Source organism: Poecilia formosa, unplaced genomic scaffold (genome assembly GCF_000485575.1).
Source record: "Poecilia formosa unplaced genomic scaffold, Poecilia_formosa-5.1.2 Scaffold159, whole genome shotgun sequence".
In the NCBI taxonomy this organism is placed as follows: Eukaryota; Metazoa; Chordata; class Actinopteri; order Cyprinodontiformes; family Poeciliidae; genus Poecilia; species Poecilia formosa.
The window spans coordinates 19,141-38,606 of NW_006800098.1; the positions used below are offsets into that span (position 1 = coordinate 19,141).

General features: G+C 38.7%; 3 protein-coding genes across 6 annotated transcripts in view; all 3 read right to left on the reverse strand.

Annotated features, from left to right (window-relative positions):
• copg2 (COPI coat complex subunit gamma 2) overlaps positions 1–1,025 on the reverse strand; it is a 15,828-nt gene extending 14,803 nt beyond the window's left edge. Inside the window, exons 1-3 of the mRNA XM_007564406.2 lie at positions 877–1,025; positions 408–460; positions 243–323 (exon numbers count right to left, since the gene is read on the reverse strand). Of these exons, the coding sequence (XP_007564468.1) occupies positions 243–323; positions 408–460; positions 877–913 (171 nt within the window). The 5' untranslated portion in view covers positions 914–1,025. The remainder of the gene's footprint in view (positions 1–242; positions 324–407; positions 461–876) is intronic.
• A 1,178-nt stretch (positions 1,026–2,203) lies between these two features.
• Positions 2,204–3,904, reverse strand: ucn3l (urocortin 3, like). Of its 2 annotated transcripts, none has more exons than XM_007564407.2 (2): positions 3,704–3,904; positions 2,204–3,471 (listed from the first exon to the last, which is right to left on the reverse strand). In XM_007564407.2, the coding sequence occupies exon 2, from the start codon at positions 3,459–3,461 to the stop codon at positions 2,991–2,993; it is 471 nt and encodes a 156-aa protein (XP_007564469.1). In that variant the 5' UTR covers positions 3,462–3,471; positions 3,704–3,904; the 3' UTR covers positions 2,204–2,990. The 2 variants fall into 2 exon arrangements, with proteins under 2 accessions (XP_007564469.1, XP_016533154.1); XM_016677668.1 differs by having other exon boundaries at positions 2,204–3,498.
• Positions 3,905–6,678: 2,774 nt separating this feature from the next.
• The window catches only part of col7a1l (collagen type VII alpha 1-like), a 56,050-nt gene continuing 43,262 nt past the window's right edge, over positions 6,679–19,466 (reverse strand). For all 3 annotated transcript variants that reach the window (XM_016677666.1, XM_016677667.1, XM_016677665.1), the window contains 25 exons: positions 19,354–19,380; positions 19,214–19,273; positions 18,709–18,834; positions 18,492–18,563; positions 17,774–17,809; positions 17,566–17,625; positions 17,425–17,469; positions 17,300–17,335; positions 16,003–16,038; positions 15,769–15,825; positions 15,219–15,290; positions 15,068–15,139; positions 14,946–14,981; positions 14,742–14,822; positions 14,416–14,469; positions 14,278–14,331; positions 13,878–13,940; positions 13,728–13,790; positions 13,502–13,618; positions 12,574–12,651; positions 11,997–12,050; positions 11,862–11,910; positions 11,154–11,393; positions 9,467–9,538; positions 6,679–8,403 (listed from right to left, as the gene is read on the reverse strand). In XM_016677666.1, the coding sequence (XP_016533152.1) occupies positions 8,174–8,403; positions 9,467–9,538; positions 11,154–11,393; positions 11,862–11,910; positions 11,997–12,050; positions 12,574–12,651; positions 13,502–13,618; positions 13,728–13,790; positions 13,878–13,940; positions 14,278–14,331; positions 14,416–14,469; positions 14,742–14,822; positions 14,946–14,981; positions 15,068–15,139; positions 15,219–15,290; positions 15,769–15,825; positions 16,003–16,038; positions 17,300–17,335; positions 17,425–17,469; positions 17,566–17,625; positions 17,774–17,809; positions 18,492–18,563; positions 18,709–18,834; positions 19,214–19,273; positions 19,354–19,380 (1,890 nt within the window). In that variant the 3' untranslated portion in view covers positions 6,679–8,173. The remainder of the gene's footprint in view (positions 8,404–9,466; positions 9,539–11,153; positions 11,394–11,861; positions 11,911–11,996; positions 12,051–12,573; positions 12,652–13,501; positions 13,619–13,727; positions 13,791–13,877; positions 13,941–14,277; positions 14,332–14,415; positions 14,470–14,741; positions 14,823–14,945; positions 14,982–15,067; positions 15,140–15,218; positions 15,291–15,768; positions 15,826–16,002; positions 16,039–17,299; positions 17,336–17,424; positions 17,470–17,565; positions 17,626–17,773; positions 17,810–18,491; positions 18,564–18,708; positions 18,835–19,213; positions 19,274–19,353; positions 19,381–19,466) is intronic.

Consider the following 19,466-nt stretch of genomic DNA (forward strand, 5'->3'; position numbering starts at 1 on the left):
TAATGTGATTCATTAAACAATTATCTGTACAATTTTCCATTTTTTTTATTCTGTCATAATTTAGACTGAAATAGTCCTGATGTCCACTACAGTGGACATGCTGTAAAATTTTAATAAAAACATATAAGAAAAAAAATGCTAAGGTGTTCATTTCGGCCTAAACAGATAGGAAATCACAAAAAAACAGAAATTGGAAGACACTTTTTTTCTTCGGTTCTCAGGAGGATATTTGTCATTTTTACCTGATTGAGAAGGTAGATGATCTTGGTGAGGATATGGAGACATCTTCTTGGATTGATGGGGGTCTCATTGAAGATCCGTGCCTGTTGATGAAAACACACCACCATGGATTGGAACCACTATCTCCTGGTTAAGGATAAAAGTCCAGAGCTTATGCTCGAAATTACCTCTTGCAAAACTGCACTCTTCTCCAAGTGCTGGAAAGGGTTTGACCCACTTCCTAAGAGACAAAATAAATTAATTATAAGGATAGGGTATTACTTGTTACTCGAATACCAGTAGAAAAAAAAGGCATATTGTGAGAATTAAATACATATAGCTAGCTATAGCAGCTAAGTGACAGGATAAGATTATTCAGACAACGCTAGCGTGCACAGCTAATGCAATGACATAACCGTAAACATGCTAAAACATTATTCGGAATTAAGTGTCACCACAAACAGTGAAATGTAAACTCGATAAAGCTGCAATACTGGTCTGTTTTTGCGCTTTAGGTCAGAATATGTCTACTTAAACCATTATAGAGGGTCGGGTTGGTTAACTTTAGCTAGCAAGCTAACAGACGAGCACTTAGCATTTCTGTAACGTGTTTCAATCGTAAAACTTATGCCTTCCTATTCCTATTTAAATACTTACCAGACTCTTCGTCCTTCTTATCAAATTTTTTAATCATTTTAACTGGAGATGACGGACGAGGGCAGCAAATGCTCTCAGCCTTGGAAATACCAGGAGCTACTTCCACGTAGCCAAAAGCAGACTGGCTTCCTGTTGGGGGGCGTCCACGTCGACGGAAATGACGTCATAGCAACCCAACATTTAAAACAGCAGAGGACGCTGTTGACAGTTTTTATTTCTTTTCTTTTTTTTTTAACTACTATAAAAAGCTTCGAATGCGGTGTAATTGAAGTTGTAATTTTAACTATATTTTTGTTTTGTAGTTGTTTAACCAAAATAAATCAATAAAGTCAAGGGAGTTCCAAATCTTGCTTTTGGGTCAACGTTTGCTCTTCATGTGACATGTGTGTTATCTGTAAAAATCACAGAAGCTACTAATAGGATTCAAGCCATTCAGGCACTGATATAATGTTAATCATAGAGATAATAAAAATATTGAGTATACCTCAGGTTTTTTATTTATCCAGATCTAGAGTGCAGTTGCTCAAAATGACCACAGGATGTCAGCATTTCTCAGCATCGTGATTTGAGAGGGTGTACAATTTAAAACTTATACAGAAACGCAGTTTTATATTTTATCCAAGCAGTTGGAAATATTAACCGATAGCAAATTTTATAATTCAATTAAAATGTTATAACATTAAATGTAGGTACATTTTTAAAGACCATTGTTATTTTTTAATATAAAGAATTGAGAACTGGAGCTTTTTCCGAATGTACCTTTTACCGCCACCTAGTGCCCAACATTTAAAACGTCATTACTTATACAAACTCCAAACAAATTAAGGAAAATCTGTATTATCATTTATTTTATTATTTTAAGACAGAGTAATGCAGATTTACTGATACCAAAACAGCGAAGCTATAGTTTTATAGAAAGTAAAGTCCTATTTTCCGATAATGTATGATGTAAAGCACGTTGAACTGCCTTGTTGCCGAAATGTGCTATACAAATCAACTTGACTGACTGAACCCATCCATCGTCCATAGCTTATTCTTGCAAGGTCACGGGGAATAGGGCAAAATGTGGGGTAAAGCCTGGACAGGTCGCTAGTCCATCACAAGGCAGCAGAGAAACACAAAGGACAAGTGATCACATGTCAGCATAGTTTTAGAGTAATCGATGAACCTAATAGTCATGTTTTGGGACAGTGGGAAAATATATTATGTATCTCATCGTTTAATATTGTATGGAAAGAGGCAGTTGTGTGTAGTTACATCTGCTTTATTTCAGGAAAAATAATCCTTTATTGGAAAGTAGAAAAATAAGAGACATCTGATGACAACATACATTCACATGCATTTGCATTTTACTGTATTCATGATCTCTGCAGATGATTTGTACAGTATTTTATTGTTAGCGAGTTGTTTGTGCCACTGTTTCGTGGGAAATTTGAGTAAAGGAAAATATTACACATAAAAAATAAAATAAAATAAAATAAAAAACAGCAAGGCATTTATGCTCGTCCTAACCAAACCTAAATATGGGCAAAATCCTACATATCTCAATATTTTTTCCAACTTACTTTGCAGTGCACAAAGCTAAAAACAAAAAACAATCTAGATTATCGTTTTCTGGAAATAAGACCCCGTATATCCAAGCTAATAACGTGACTTTACTCATATGGCAACATATAAAATAGAGCTTCTCACAACTGCAAAACTAAGAATTTTTCATGTTTATCCTATAAGATTAAAATAAAATAAAAATATTTAAAATCAAAAGTAATTTAGGCCAATTAAACGTCATCATAAGCTAAATTAAAAAAAATACTTCAGTCTATATCAAATGTTCACTTTGATGTATTTTAAAACTAAATTTAGTCATCTTTAGCGCCGTTCCATCCAGTTAGGTCAAATATCAGGTTTCTCGCTGTGCTTTGATTTGTACAACAAAGACGATGTTAATTCACGAACATTGAAATCACCGCGGTTATGACATGGTTTCACCTGTTAGCGTGGATATTTTTAATGTTCCCCTAGAGAAACAAGTTGTTGTTTATTCGAGGAAACAAAAAGTTATTGATTACATTTAGTCATTGCTCTCTGCCGAGTCAAAGTTTCTCCGTGTTTTCTCATTTCCTCCGCCCAATCTGCGCCAGGAGTCGCGCGTTCTCCGCCGCTTTTGCGCGCAGGTTCTTGGCTTTGGCCACGTCAAAGAGGACATTCATGATGTTGGTTGGGACATCCAGGGACAGGGTCAGTCTGCTCCTCCGGTCCCCTTTGATGTTGTTGCGGAGCATCTGCCCTCTGAGCTTCGTCCGGCTCATGAAGCGGTAGTTTGCGGGACTTGAAGTCCTTTTTTCCCGACTGGACTCTGCAGAGGACGAGGAGGTGGATGAGGAGAGATAGTCCGCGGACTGCAGGAGGGAAGCCCAGGCATCCACTGGGGAGTAGCCCGGCTCGCTCTCCTCACTTTGAGCCCCCAGAGCCATGTGGTCGTTGCACAGAAGGTCGGAGCCGCTCTGGTAGAGGCGCAGGCACAGGCTGGAGGTCGGTGCGCACAGGACGGAGAGCAGCAGCAGAGTCTTCAGGGACGACAGCATGCTGTGTCCTCTGGGACGAAAAGAAGAAAAAAGAAGCGCAGAGGATGGAAATTAGTTAAAGCTAATATTTCTCTACTTCAAAATAGAATACAAGACACTTTATAAAGAGAAACAACCCAATGTTTTCATTTTGGTGCGAACAGTATTTGAAATACAGTCTTTGTTTTAAGTTAACCCCAATCTGATGAAGAGAAATAGGTCCCCAACACAAATGCATGCTAAAAAAACAAACATGTATTTACCTCTCTTGTCCTATGATAGAGAATACTCTTTTGGTTTGGAACCAGCCTGGAAAGAGAAGCCAACAACCAGAAATCTTCCAGCCAATTTCTGAATTTCAAAACCCCGACAAACTATCAGTGTTTGGAGATCAACAGTGCGCACAGTCTGTCTGCCCGGCAGAGTGTCTTCCTTGTCCATTCCATTTAGTAGAATACTTCAAACTGCAGCCCTACGCCAGCAACAACGTCATTCCTTTGACATTTTGGTTTTTCTCCGAGCCGTCCCATTGGTCGTCATGCAGTGATGTAGTGGTTGAGGGGAAAAACATAAATAAATAAAAAAAGTTGCAATCTCTTTTTATGGACAGCCGTCATCACGACTTAGAAAACCCGACTTTGAAACGAGAAAGCTTTAAACCCGTCAGCACCACGGAGAGCTCCCTTTGAGCCAAAATGTCTTACGTTACAGCAACAGATTTCGATGGATTTTACTATAAACTTATGAAAGAGGAACTAGTGAGTACTTTTTAAATATATGAAGAAGTATACGATTTTCAAACTGTGGTATGCTTTCTATTCATCTCCTTTTAGTTTCTAGGATTGCTGGGCAAACAGAGGTGGTTTATTGTCCAAGAAGAGAACAACTCTGAACTGGTTTAAGGCAGAGTTACAATGGAATGGCGTAGAGCAGAGGATACTTAGGAGCTACAATTACAGTTTTGTTGATGCAACTGCAGGAAAAAGTGTTTGTCCAAAGAACTGAACAAGTGGGACAGAAAGCAAATACATGTCAAACTTTTCACACACACATATACACACACATATATATATATACATTTATATATAGACACACACACACAGTACAGACCAAACATTTGGACACACCTACTCATTCAATGAGTTTCCTTTATTTTCATGACTATTGACATTGTAGATTCACACTGAAGGCATCAAAACTATGAATTGATACATGTGAAAATATGTACCAAACAAAAAAGTGTAAAACAACTGAAAATACGCCGTATATTCTAGTTTCTTCAAAGTAGCAACCTTTTGCTGCGATTACTGCTTCGCACACAAACTGCATTCTCTTGATAAGTTTCAAGAGGTAGTCACCTGAAATGGTTTTCACTTCACAGGTGTGCCCTGTCAGGATAATAAGTGGGATTTCTTGCCTTATAAATGGGGTTGGGACCATCAGTTGTGTTGTGCAGAAGTCAGGTGGACACACAGCTGATAGTCCTACTGAATAGAGCGTTAGAATTTGTATTATGGCAAGACAAAAGCAGCTAAGTAAAGAAAAACGAGTGGCCATCATTACTTTAAGAAATGAAGGTCAGTCAGTCAGAAAAATTAGGAAAACTTTGAAAGTGTCCCCAAGTGCAGTCGCAAAAACCATCAAGCGCTACAAAGAAACTGGCTCACATGAGGAGCGCCCCAGGAAAGGAAGACCAAGAGTCACCTCTGCTGCGGAGGATAAATTCATTCAAGTCACCAGCCTCTGAAATTGCAGGTTAACAGCAGCTCAGATTAGAGACCAAGTCAATGCCACACAGAGTTCTAGCAGAAGACACATCTCTGCAACAACTGTTAAGAGGAGACTGTGTGAATCAGGCCTTCATGGTAGAATAGCTACTAGGAAACCACTGCTAAGGACAGGCAACAAGCAGAAGAAACTTAATTGGGCTAAAGAACATAAGGAATGGACATTAGACCAGTGGAAATCTGCTTTGGTCTGATGAGTCCAAATTTGAGATCTTTGGTTCCAACCACCGTGTCTTTGTGCGACACAGAAAATGAGAACAGATGGACTCTACATGCCTGGTTCCCACCGTGAAGCATGAAGGACGAGGTGTGATGGTGTGGGGGTGCTTTGCTGGTGACACTGTTGGGGATTTATTCAAAATTGAAGGCATACTGAACCAGCATGGCTACCATAGCATCTTGCAGCGGCATGCTATGCTATTCTACCTGGTTTGCGTTTAGTTGGACCATCATTTATTTTTCAACAGGGCAACGACCCCAAACACACCTCCAGGCTGTGTAAGGGCTATTTGACCAAAGAGAGTGATGGGGTGCTGCGCCAGATGACCTGGCCTCCACAGTCACCGGACCTGAACCTAATCGAGATGGTTTGGGGTGAGCTGGACAGCAGAGTGAAGGCAAAAGGGCCAACAAGTGCTAAGAATCTCTGGGAACTCCTTCAAGACTGTTGGAAGACCATTTCAGGTGACTGAAGCTCATCAAGAGAATGCAAAGAGTGTGCGAAGCAGTAATCATAGCAAAAGGTGGCGACTTTGAAGAACCTAGAATATAAGACATATTTTCAGTTGTTTCACACATTTTTGTTAAGTATATAATTTCACATGTGTTAATTTATATATTTTTTTTTTCTTAAAAGACATTTAAAACAATTATGCTCTGCTATGTAAAGTTCCAACAGAAAACATTAAAGCTATTCATTATAAACAGGTGTTCAAAGTTAATTCAGGTACAACTCTTTATATCGCTCAAGTTGAGAAGAAAGACCATTTTCTTAACCAATTTGATTATAAATCCTTATGGCAAGGACTAAGGTCTTATTTTTTTTTTTGTTTGTTTTTATTTTACCAAGAGTTAATTTATGAATTAAAACTCTAGGGATTCCCACATAAAAGCTCAGGCTACAAACAAATGCAAAAAGGCATTAAGATGTGTTTATCACATCGCAGAAACGGCAATGTAATAAAATGTTTTTTTGTAAACAGATGGAGGTGTGGCACTGTGAATGCAAGGCATAAAAAGTCATAATGTGGGTAATGTGATTGCAAGAACTGAACAAAATGAGGAGTTAGTCTCAAAAAAAGTAAGTCAAAACAAAAATAACTGTTGGGGAGAAAAAGAAAGAAAAAAAAGTAAATTTTTTTCATTGTCATAAATTGTAGTTTGAAGAGAATTATAAACTAAACTACAAGATAGCAAAACAAACATAACAGAACCAATGATAGCAAAGACTGAATAAAAGCCATTCTTTTTATTAACTTAATTTATTTTCAATCATAAGAACTGAAGCATTCACAGCTCGATTACACACTGTGACTGAAGACTTAAGTGTCCTCCCACTTCCCCTTCCCTGCAGTTGATCTCTAAAATTGACTTGCATGGCCCTCTTCAGTATTACATCTTCTGCATTACAGTTATAAAAGATACTTTGCAAGTTCTTGTACAAGATCTATTATTTTTAACCATTTTTATGACAAAAGTGTTATTTGGGATGATTCATGCAAATCCGTCAGTTATATGAGAAATGTCTGATTGTTCTACCGTTGAATCGTTTCCCCGTTTATCTCGGTGCAATTAAATTACAGTGAGATAGTAAAAATATGAAACAAATCTGTCAGGAGGTTCATAATTGTTCACCAGCCTCACCCAACCCCAAAGAAAAGCTCCACCCACCTCAACATTTGGTCAACTCCCAGAACACCAGACATCCCTGCTTTACAGATCTAAAGCTACATTTCTTTCCTCTTCAGAGTTATGTTTGACCTTGCATTTGTCAGTCATTTAACATCCCAATGACGAGTCAACATTTGTGTATGCAATGTGGCAAAATGTGAAAAAGTTTAAGTGTACCTCTGCCAGGCACTGCATGTTGGATATTTGCAAAGCATTTTGGAGAGTGGGAGTAGATCACGGGGGCAGAATCGTGACCAACACGAAGGAAGCCCGAGGGTGATTGCTCATGTAAGCATTTTCTGATAGCTTGGTCATGTTTTCTACTTTTAAAATCAACCTAAGACCCATCCAATCAGACATCTCACAGAAACGGTGTCAGAAGAGTTAAAATAATGTCTCAACTTTCCAATCGCCGCCTTCCCACCGTGCTTTAATGTGCATTTTTAAAAAGGAAGGAAAAAGTCCCAGTTAATGTGCGCCAGCCCTATATGAGCGCCCACACATTGGAATCCCCTGCCACAGCCGAGACTGTATGATGTAGATTGGTTGGGCCCCTGTTGGCCTCTCATCTGGCTCCCAGCCCGGCCCACTACACCCCCCTACCAAACAGACATATGTGGTGATGACAGAGACAGCAGGAAATCAGCCACCGGCTTCGTATTTTTGCAGACTGCGTCATGTAGGGCTCGAGAAAGGTGACCGCGATCTGCAGTAATGAGGTGAAAACGGAATCAGGTGTAGTAAAAATCACATACATAAAAACAGTTTTATTTTTTTATCAGTAGCATTAATTAGATTCACATAAAAAAAAAAAAAATACTCAATCGACGTCAGTTTCACCAATAAAACAAATGCAGGAAAAAGTACAGGCTCTAGCATACTGTTGTTCACATTTCACTTCTGTCCACTGGTAAAAGTCCAGAAATCAAATTGCTTTCACAAAAAGAAAAAAAAAAACTATAAATAAAAGAAATACAGAAAACAAAAACAGTGTATCTTCAGTAACACCACACTGATGGACAGGAACAGCGCCAAAGCTGAATTTTCGTCACTGCATCAGCTGTCTGAAGGTAGGTCCTCCGTCAGAGCTGACCGAGTTTCTTTAACTCCGCTCTTTGTTCCACATAGACTCTCACAGTCTTGTTTAGATGTGAATCGGTTTTGGTTGCCACCACAGCCGCCGTATACAAAAGGCCTGCATTCCCCCGATTGGCCGTGGAAATACCAGACCAGAGCGTATTCCGAACAAGCTCCTTCTGACATTGGTAGCAAACAGTGATCTGTCACTGAAAGCACAAGTGAAGTAAAGAATAATCATTTTGAGGAGAAAAATGTGGGACTTGCCATATAGGTACATTTAAACATTTGACCGATTTACATACTCCATTTGAATTTACTTTTATACTTAAACACTCGCAGACACACAGAAAGAAAGTGTAGCGGGGGAGGAAGGAGAAAATGAAGACACAAGGAAGAAAGGAAACAAAGTTGGGGCAGAGAGTGAAGTCTGGATATGGAAACATTTTTCTAAATTTTTCTTCAGCAGCTAAGAGAATAAGACTACAAGCTATGAAGACCAGCTCTATCATGAACAAGTAGTGGAAGAATTCAGAATAAAACCACATTGGATGACCCTCATGCAATATGTTCATTATTGAGAGATCTTTTATTGACAGGCTACTGGATTTTAAACAGACAAAGGGACATCAACCCCACCAACAACCTTTAGACAAGTCTTTGCACAGGTTTACATGTAAACATACAAGAGCACATTTTTTAGGGTTTCACAAATTTCAGTAGTTGGGGAATGCAAGTTCTTAGAGAGTCAAGATGTGAAAAATATTTTCCAATAGTGCCAAATTAGAAACCAACTTCAGCATCATGTACAGTAATTGTTGTTTCACATACAATCCCAGGTAAAAATTTCAAATTGTGTCATTATATAAAAAAAAAGATAAGCAAATTGGAAGAAGTCAATTAAAAACCTCATTGCACACCTACTGCTTTTATAATGAACATAAGAATGAGACCATAAAGCAAATGATTGTTGCTGCTATGTAGGTTATTAAAATGTGTTAATTTTTATTCTGTTGAATGAATTTTCACATCGCACCCCATGACATGTTCTCTATTTGTCGCTGTATTTACTTAAAGCAAAGAGCCAACAAGTAGAAAATTATTTTTTTAGGTTCAGATACTTAATAGCACACATACATTAAAGCATAAACTGTTTCAGCTCTTTTTTATGTATGAAAAAGGGTTAAAGTAAAAAAAAAAAAAGGAAGACTGAGCAAATAATCAAAGGAATTGGCTGAAACAGGAAGAAAATTGGAAGTCTATGCCACTCACCATCATCCTTAGATCCAGACACTCGTCTTGTCTTCCTCTCTCTCGACTTCACAGCCCATCCCTCGTGAGAATCTAAAGACAGAAATGCGTCTAATCAGAAGCTGAACATTGCGCTGAACTCAGCCATCAAAGACGAACACATAGCTACTCTCTCTGGACCAGCACCTAATGAGCGCCGGCGGCATTTTGGACTCATTTGAATGCCGTATGAGGGTGTCGTGGAGCGTCCTCTCATTCATTTTTCAACATTGTTATGCAAACTTTAAACTTAAAGTTCTAGGGGAATCCACAGCTAATATTTAGGTTTTTGAAGAAACCTTCAAATATGACAAGCATTCAATTTCTTTTTTTTCTTTTTTTAAAACGGGGGGAGATGGAGTTTGTAGTACTGAAAGGAACAAAATAAATTTACTAAATGTATTCGGGAAATGTAAATTAAGACTTCAAAATTAATTGTTTGGTGGTCCCAATAAAATTCAACTAGATTACTGAGCAAAAAGTACATTAACATCAATGTAGTAGTGAATAACTCTAGGTTGGGAGGAAAATTGTGCATTGTTGTGGTTTTTCTTTTTTTTTTTTAAATTGCAAATAAAAATCTTCAAAACTTGATGCACATTTGTGTTTTGGTCACTCAGAGTGAATGCTTTGCAGAACAACCTGTTGCTGTGGAAAAGGTAAACATCTTTTGAGGTCTGTTTCTCCTTTACTCTTCTACAGACCAACATTTTTTCCCCCCCAATCGCTCATGAAGCAGTCTAACATGAAACTGCTTTGATCTACACAATGTCTTTGTAGTACTGGCTCGTATGTTCTGGATTTAGCCTCTAGCACCCTTTAAAAAAAACTAAATTGAAGTGAGAGAACAACAAAAAATTACCGGTCAAAAAAAAACTGCACTGATTTAATTTTGCACTGGATTATTTTAAACCCTTCAATTGCGGCAGTCGGATAGGCGAGTCTTGGATCAGATTTTTGCCCGAGGGTGGATTTTTCAAAGTGCAAACATCAAAATTTATGCAAGAGAAACCCAACTGAGGTGATTTGATTGCCGTACCATTAGACATGTTACCTTATCAGTGGTAAAGCAAGAACAAAGTGCAGATCCTGGTTAAAAACAATAGTTATGTAATTTCATGTATAATTTCATAATTACCATGGAATGGAAATATTGGTCACATGAATAAAATGTTAAATATACATTCATGTGAATTCATAGTCATGTTAGTGCATATTGATTTTTTATTTTATTTTTTTTACCTGAAGCTAGAATTACAAATAAAGCAGGAAGTGATTTCTGCCTGTGGATGATTTCTCATTAATTGGCTTCATGGAGTGTGACTTCATAATAAAAAGTGTATATTTATATTTCTGACACACATGTCACGCACATGACGCATTTTCCATTTTTAAGTCGAACTACGCTCAAGTACTTCACGTTATTAGAACCAGTCAGAGCGCACTAATGATACCATTTGCTTGAAAATCTCCTCCACCGTTAAAAAAAAAAGGAACCACAGACAGGACATTTTAAACATCCACCACACAGCTGTTCCACATAAGTTTGAGTTGTGTGCTCATTTAGTCCCACTTTTGGTCACACTGTAGCTGAGCAATCTGTGAGCTTGGCCAGAGGGTTCAAATCTGCTGACATTTGTGTTGCAGTTTTTTTTTTTTTTTTTCTTACCAGTGTGATTTCGTGAGCTCCTGGCTTCTTCCAGATTCAGTGGAAGAGTACTTGGGATTTCTTCCATGTTGCTGCTGGATTCTTGTTTTTGAAAGTCGTGTCTCGTCCTTTCTTCGCGACGTTCGGCTACAGTGGAGATGGTTATTGCTAAATCTTTGGGCTTACTGGTAGTTTCGCCACCAGTTACCACGTACGACGCGTCCGGGTCCACAGACTTTACCATAAACTTGTACTCCAGCCCTGAAAAAAACAAAACAAAAAAGTGACACAATCAAGCAACAGAACATTTTTAATCCTGAACATCTCTTGGGTAGAAAAACTGTGGTGTGAAAACATAAAAGTTGACAAGAAAATGTCACGGTTGTCTTGTAGGTGAACAGATTTTTTTTTTGGGGGGGGAGGTGTCCCTCTTAATTGTAGTCGCGTGTTTGTGAATGGCTCTACTGTTACTGGCACCATGCTGTTATGTTCTCTGAGAGAACATAACAGATGGCTCAACGCACAGGGGTGCCATGTTGCTGCCACAGGAGCTCGACAGCAAATAGCCACACACACACACACACACACGCTCGCACACACACCAACATGCACACAGACACTGTCAGAATACGTAGACCTCCCTGAAAGAACATGTTTATTCAGTTTTGGACAAAATACAGAGTGAAGTAAATGCATAAAGCATGGCTTCGGCGCCGTGCAGCCTCTTACCGCACTTTTCAACCACCTCCTGGTTGACGAGCTCCTTCACTTCTTCAGCCTTCACAAAGATAAAAGCAGCACTTAGGTGGTCAGTTATTCAAAAAGGTTAAAAAAAATATGAATGGAAATATTAAGCTGACATACTGATAGTCCAGGTTCTCCTTTTTCCCCCTTTGCTCCTTCCATACCCTCTGAACCCTGGTGGTAACAAAACATGAGCACTTTCACTTTAGGGATTTCCAGAATGTCACATAAACACTAAAATGGCACAGTTGTACATACAAAAAATATTATGATTTTTTTTTTCCCCCCAAAAACAAACATTTCTAACCTATTTTCAGCCATTCCAAGCAGTTGCAGCAGCAACACTAAGGGATACTTTTACATAACACAAACTAAATTTAAATCAAGTTCCCATGCTAAATCAAACATGACTAGTAAAATAGGCATTGCAACCATTTCTTTGACCACTACACAAATTTAGTAGCAAAAACCTGATAATATACTGGTTGTTCTTAGCTTTTCAAAAATGAAGTGTAAAAATAAAATGTTATCTACACAAAACTCTTTAGTAAAAAAAAAGGAAAAAGATAATATTTTTAGTTATCTTTATGCTTTTTGAAAGGCATAACTAGAACTCTCAGTAGATTGCTTTGGGCCCAAAGCCGGATAAACCGCTGATATAAGGAACCAACAAACAACTTTCAAGTATAGATCTCACAGTTTCTCCTCGCATTCCTTGGGTTCCTGGTACCCCCCTCTGGCATGGCCTCGTTTTGCCTCTCCTGCCCCGCTCACCCTGTTTGGTAAAAGTACAAAAAGGAAAATGTAACTTTTAAACAAAGCCTCCCCTCAAGACAAAACCCATGACACCCAGTCAAATGCAGAACCGCTTCACACTTGTGAAAGACGGATCAGTTTAGATGCACCTTTGGAATATCCTCATCAGTATTTTCAAGCCACTCTGCGTTAACACGGAAAGTCCGGTAATTGTTGCTGAAAGGATGTAATTGAGTAAGATATTACTTGAAGGGTGCAGACAAGAATAGATCTCTATATGCGTGTGTGTGTGTGTGTGTGTGTGTTAATTTGGGACGTGTCTCCGCTGTCTTCAGAGCCCCGGCACGCCTAGCACACGCTGTCGTTCCCTCACGAAGGCACGATGATGACTGTAATCAAGCTCCGCTCGTCCCCATCACCGTGTCACACTTTCAGTCCACCCCGTTGTGTTTTTACATGAAGTGGAGAAATTTAGTTGGCAAATGAGAATATTTGGGAGAGAGTCCGTTTGACTCAAATAAAACTCTGTTGGATTCTCTTTTTTGGGGGTGAGGGTTATACTTTGTAATTTCCGTTAAATGGTCATGAGTAAACATTTAGGGATATGTAGCACAAAAAAAAAGAAAAAAAAAAGCCCAATCTAAGGTGAAGGTTGCATTTTCGAAAATGAGAATTATAAACACAGAAGGGTTTAAGCTCAGGCTAGAATAGGCTGTCTAAGTGATGCACGACTTAAAACCGGGCGACACTGTTGGCTCGTGTGTCGATACACGGTTCAGGCCAAATGATACTTAAGTTTACTGCGAGAAAGTACCAGTTTAAATGAATGAAAACACAAACCACACAGCCCCAAAGCTGGGTTAAAGTACCTTGGGTCCCGTATCCCCACGAGGACCTGGGGCTCCGGGTGGTCCCTCGTCTCCATCTAGTCCCGGACTGCCAGCTGACCCCTTGAAGCCCGGAAATCCAGGGAAACCTGCAGCACCCTAAATTGGGCAAAAGAATTGATGTGTGGTGTTTAATAGAGGTTGTTACACGATGTTACAGAAAACTGTAAATATGTATCCAGTGTGACGTTACATTAAATTTGCAAACCTTATCCCCTTTCTCTCCTGGGTCACCATCGGCACCATTGGTCCCTCCAATTCCTTTGTCCCCCTAAGATTTTATACATATAGAAAAAATGAGTGCGTGCATCTCTTGAAATGCTGTTGAGTGGAAATATGAGTGGATTTGCATGTCCACCTTGCGTCCTGTGAGTCCATTAAGTCCTGGTAAACCTGCACTGCCAGGCACACCTGGATCTCCCTGTTTAGGAGATTAAATATTTGCTGCTTGAACCGTTTCATACGTTACATTTCAGCTACAAACCCAAATGTATTTTATTGGGATTTTTATGTGACAGATGAGCACAAAGCAGAGCATAATTATTAAGCTGAAGATAAAAGATACCTTGTTCTATTTTTTTAAATGCTAATCAATAAAATGCATTCAGCCACACCCAGACAATCACACACAATCCCCCCAAAAAGTTTCTAGTTATAGTGACAAAATGTGAAAAAGTCACATGAACTTTTCCACATTTTGATTTCCTACGACACAGTTTAGTCTTTGATATCACGAGAATCATAAAGCTAAAGCTAACCTTTTCGCCGTCTAGCCCGGGATTACCGGTGCGTCCAGGAAACCCTCTGAAACCCTGGGAAAGGTTGAGGCAAACTGGAAACTCAATCACACCAGGAAACAGGAAAGAGAACTACAAACACATAACGAATGTCTAAACCTTTTCTCCCTTCTCCCCCATTTCTCCCGGTAGGCCAGGTTCTCCTGGATCGCCCTGTGAAAAACAGATTAATCCGATACACAACAGTAATAAGAGGCTACATCTATTTAATCCACATCTATAAAATGTCATACTGCAATAATCTTTAGCAAGAATCGTGAGACCAAATCTTGTCAATATTTCGTTTGCATTAAAAGGAATTGCAATTAATGTCCAACATATACCTCGTAACGCACATTTTTAAATTCACATAGGGATTCTAATGAGAAGCCAACAGCATGATAGCAGTGGTTTTATTCAAGTTTAGTACTTTTGTTTGATAGTACCTGATCACCCTGCATGCCTTGAAGTCCAACATCTCCTTTGTCGCCTTTTTCCCCGTCCACCCCATGCTGTCCATTGAGCCCCTAGAATGAATAAAAAACTGGAGGTATTGCACATCATCACTTAATTAACTTCAGGTCAATAACTCTGTTAAGACAGACTTATTTTACCAGTTGAAGATTTAGAAATTACTACTGATTTGTTACCATCTCTCCATTCAGCCCCGGCTCTCCAGGTTCCCCCTATGAAAAATTGCGACCATCTTTATCACAGCGCTGTCAAACAGCAATGCCCACTGAATCTCATGTTTGCTGCATGTCATGCTTACTTTCTGGCCCACCGGCCCTCGTGCTCCAAATCGGCCCAGCGCCCCTTTAGTGCCCGCATCCCCTTTAAGGCCCTGATCACATTGATCAAAAATGCGTTTATGTGACAAGTAGTCAGAATTCAGCCACTGAGAGTGAAACTTAATTTGTTACCTTCACTCCTGGAGGACCGTCCTCACCCTTCTCTCCTTTATCCCCGTCAAAACCTGGTAGACCCCTCTCCCCCTAAAACAAAATTTCCAATACCTTCTTTGTAGTTATTTTAATACGATTTTGTTCCCCCCTAGTAAGTAGATTTACACATGTTTTTCTGAATGTAAGTACTGGAACATGCATGTTACTTATAAATAAGTAAAACATATGTCTTTCTTTCAGGATGCTGCCTGAATAAACATAATGGATTCTTTCCATCAATTATGGATCATCTGAACACAAACCGCATACATTAGCAGAAGACCAGTCAGAGGAATTCTGGCTAATAAATTTGTCGTATTCTTGAAAACACTGTTTTCTTCATTTTGCAGAAAAAACGTTGTGAAGTCACAGCCTTTTTTTCTACATAAGGATTAAACTAAAGGTCTGCAAACTCTAAAGTGTGCCATGAGCTGTTCTACAGAATTGAAAACAACCTTGAAAATACTTCAAACACAATTTAATTTGCTTTGCAACAGAAGAAAGGCCTACACTATAAAGAGGATCTCACCGCATCCCCTTTGGAGCCCTTGAACCCGCGAGGCCCTTGAATCTGAAGTACGCTCCCCTGCAGAATGGTATTAATTTGTGAAGTCATGTCAGAAATAAAAACTGTAAAAAAAAAATGGATTTGGGCAAAAAAAATAAATATACATCATGCAAACTGTTTTGTTTTTGGAATATGAAGGCGAAGCCTCTTTAAAATTTCAACTGAAACGGGATACAGTGTGTGTAAATGTCATACCCTCTCTCCTCTGAGTCCAGGTACGCCGCGGTCTCCCTGAAAAGAAGCGGAGCTGTGACTCGCATATTCCGAAATGCAATCATTTTCATCCGAAATGTCAATAGATGTTTCACATTTCATGACTCTTTGCTGCCGGAAAGCAAAATTCAGCATCGTCAAACATGCAATCTACCACTGACAAACCTCAAAAGACTCTCAAATAATTCCTACAATCATTGACAGAATCGCTCACTGAAGTCTAGAGAGAAAATAAATACATGAGCAGATGACCGCCAAAAAAAGATGAAGACAATAAAACATAACTTTTGGCCTTGTGAGTACATTCCCAGGCCTTTGTGTTTAGATTTAATAGAGAAATCGTGTCAATGTTATCTTTGAGTCATATTTTACTTAAATATTTGGAAGGGAAAAATATCTGCAGGTTACTCTGGTCTTTGAGTTAGAGGGGGAAAAAAATGCAGTAGGAATATATTATTAGGTCGACGGTTTTGAACGGCTCCAGATGAGACTCTTAACTTAAAATGAGACAACAGAACCTGCCCTGCAGCGACGAACAAGACAAAGAGAAATGAAGCATTTTTCATTCTGACCCGACTTTACAGATAAAGCAAGTCTTCTGCATACCTACATAGTTTTTTTTCTTTTTTTGTTGATGGAATCAAATAGCAGTTGAGTCATTGGAGCTGAAAATAAATCCAGATCTTGTAAAACATCAACATATCTAATAGCTTTTCCACAACATGCCCATATTTCAATCAGGAAATGAGTCTTAATCCGTCATCTTGCCTCAGTGATATCAGTGTCATAATGACAATGGAAACATCCTCCTTATATCCTCTGTCAGCATTAAGGTGACAAATTCAGTGTAAATTAAGACAACATAAGGGTTTATCTGCAGCATCATTAAGCAGCTACTTTACCTTTCAACACCAAAATGCTCCATAATCCATAAGGAGAAAGTTTAAGCTACATGGTAGCAGTTTTATTTATTTATATATCTATTTTGAGTGATTCCTTTTGATACATCCATCGTGGTTTATGGGATTTTGTCTTTAACTTAGTTTTGGTTCTTGGATTAAACTTTTTCTGCTTTATTTTCTCAGGTATTTTTTTTTTAATCACAAGACAAACATCTGAACCCACTGAGCACTTTATGTAATAAAGCAGAAATACTGAATTTGATAAAAGTAATGACTATAAAAATATCCATCTTTGCCAACATGCATTAACACAAAATGTCAGCCACGAACGTATCATTTTAAAAATCTTTAAATTAATATCAGGTAATGTCTCTCACCTTTTCTCCTTTGTTGCCACGTAAGCCTTTTGAACCCTGGTTGAAGAATTGGAAAAACAAAATAAAATAAAAATCTAACAGATTGATTAGATATTTGTGTCACAAAGAAGAAAGAAGTTTCTCACAATATGACCGGGGCTTCCTTTAACACCTGCGGTTCCCCTTTCGCCCTGAAAAGAAAAATATCTCATAAAGCACTAACTATGTCAAGTTAAACTTATATAAACACATCAAAAATAGATCTTGAGATGATGCAGAGAGCTCACCTGTCTGCCTGGTGGACCAGGAACTCCTCTGGCACCGGGCTGACCTGGAATGCTGTCACCCTGATTAAATATTTTGGCGCATTTGAGATGTTTTGTTTGCTCGATATATTTATAGTTTTTAAGACTTCAGCAATCGAACACGCCATAAATTTATTCATTATGTGCAAGACAAAAAAAAAAAAAAAAAAGTCTAGATCACTGTTGTTACCTTTTCTCCTTTGACACCAGGTACTCCAGGAAGACCCTTCAAAGAGAAGATGGTAAATTTGGTTCTGTTCAGGCAAGCAGTCAGACGAAACAGTGTGAAAAGGCTGAAATGTTCCTTTAAAAAGTGGTGATTTCACATGAAAACAAATCTATAAGAATATCCTATTCAAAGTTCATCCTTGCAGTAAGAAACGTTCTCATATTAATGTTTAACCTTGTTTAAATAAAGTGATTTTATTGCCCTTAAACAACAAGTAAGGTTGTGTTGTTCACAGAATGAATGTGATTCTACCTAAAACAAAATGCAAGTTCAAGTCTTAGTCTGAAACAGCATCACTGAGATGATTCTTGTTGCCATCTGCCGGTCTTCAAAACCAGTCAAAGGAAAGTTTGCCCCAGTCTTCACTTTTAGCTGGAAAATGTTTGGGGAGTTTCTTGACCGTTTCAAGTCACTGCATGGAACCCAAATGAGATGAAGCTCTTGGTCTCGACTGGCAGTCAAGACCTTTTAGCATCGTCTGGAACTTTTTAATTCCTAAATTTCATCCCCCCCAAAGTCTTTAATGAATGTTTTGTCAGCTTTAATTGTGCAACTTTAGTTTTTTGTTATTGTTAAAATCGATAATAAATCACAACTGATAAACACAAGGTTTGTTTGTTTGTAATGACTAAAGTTAGCGTAACAGACAGAAATTAGAAAAAGGAAAGTTTCTTCATACATCAGGTCCTGGTGCACCTCTGGGTCCTGGGGGTCCAGTCGATCCATTCTTCCCTCTTTTACCCCGTTCACCCTACATCAACACACAAAGCTTTAACAGAAGAACTCTTTCCATGTTTTTTTGTATTTTTCTATGTTCGAGCCAATTTCATTCCGGAATGAAAGAGAATATTGAATTTCTCTGAAGTGTTTTTGAAGCTTAATATATAATTGTTTACCTCTCTGCCTGGCTCTCCTGGATCTCCAGGAGGCCCCTTGAGTCCTGGGATACCCTGTATTCCTGCGTTTCCATTAATACCCTGGATGCCTTGCGCTCCTGGAGGTCCTGGCTCACCCGGCTCACCCTGAGGCGACAATTTGAGGCGTGTTTAAAAAAAATAAAACGCCGAGAAGAACTGAAAGTTTGAAAGAACACACACTCAGGTAGGCACTTGTTCAATGAAATGCGATTATTCGGCTCTTTTATCACATTTGAATAATTGCTTTCGGTTCAAGTCGTTCTCGCAAAGGAAAAGCTCAAGCACAGATTTAAATGCGGGGGTGAGTCACAGGACCAATTAATTCCCTGGATTAAAACTGCAATGAGAAACAAAGTCAATTAAAATTAATGTTAAAGAAGACTGCAGGGACTGATTGGTTTTCCAAGAATTTATAAGTAAGCTATCAGTTAATTGCTGGTATAATATTTGTTTATTTTCTTTTTAATAAGGAGGGAAATTTCACCTTTTGTCCTGGGGGACCAGCTTGGCCCTCTGGCCCTCTATGCCCAATACCTGGCTCACCCTAAAAAAAAAAAAAAAAAAAAAGTCAGCTGAATATGCATCATCTAAACATAGTGGGTTACAATTTTTTAACAACTTTACCTTTTGTCCTTTTTCACCAATTTCCCCCTAAAAAAACAAAAAAACATCAGAACATCATAGTTAGGGAAATAAATTGAGGGTAACTTTTTTACAGTAGCCAAATTAGCAAACGC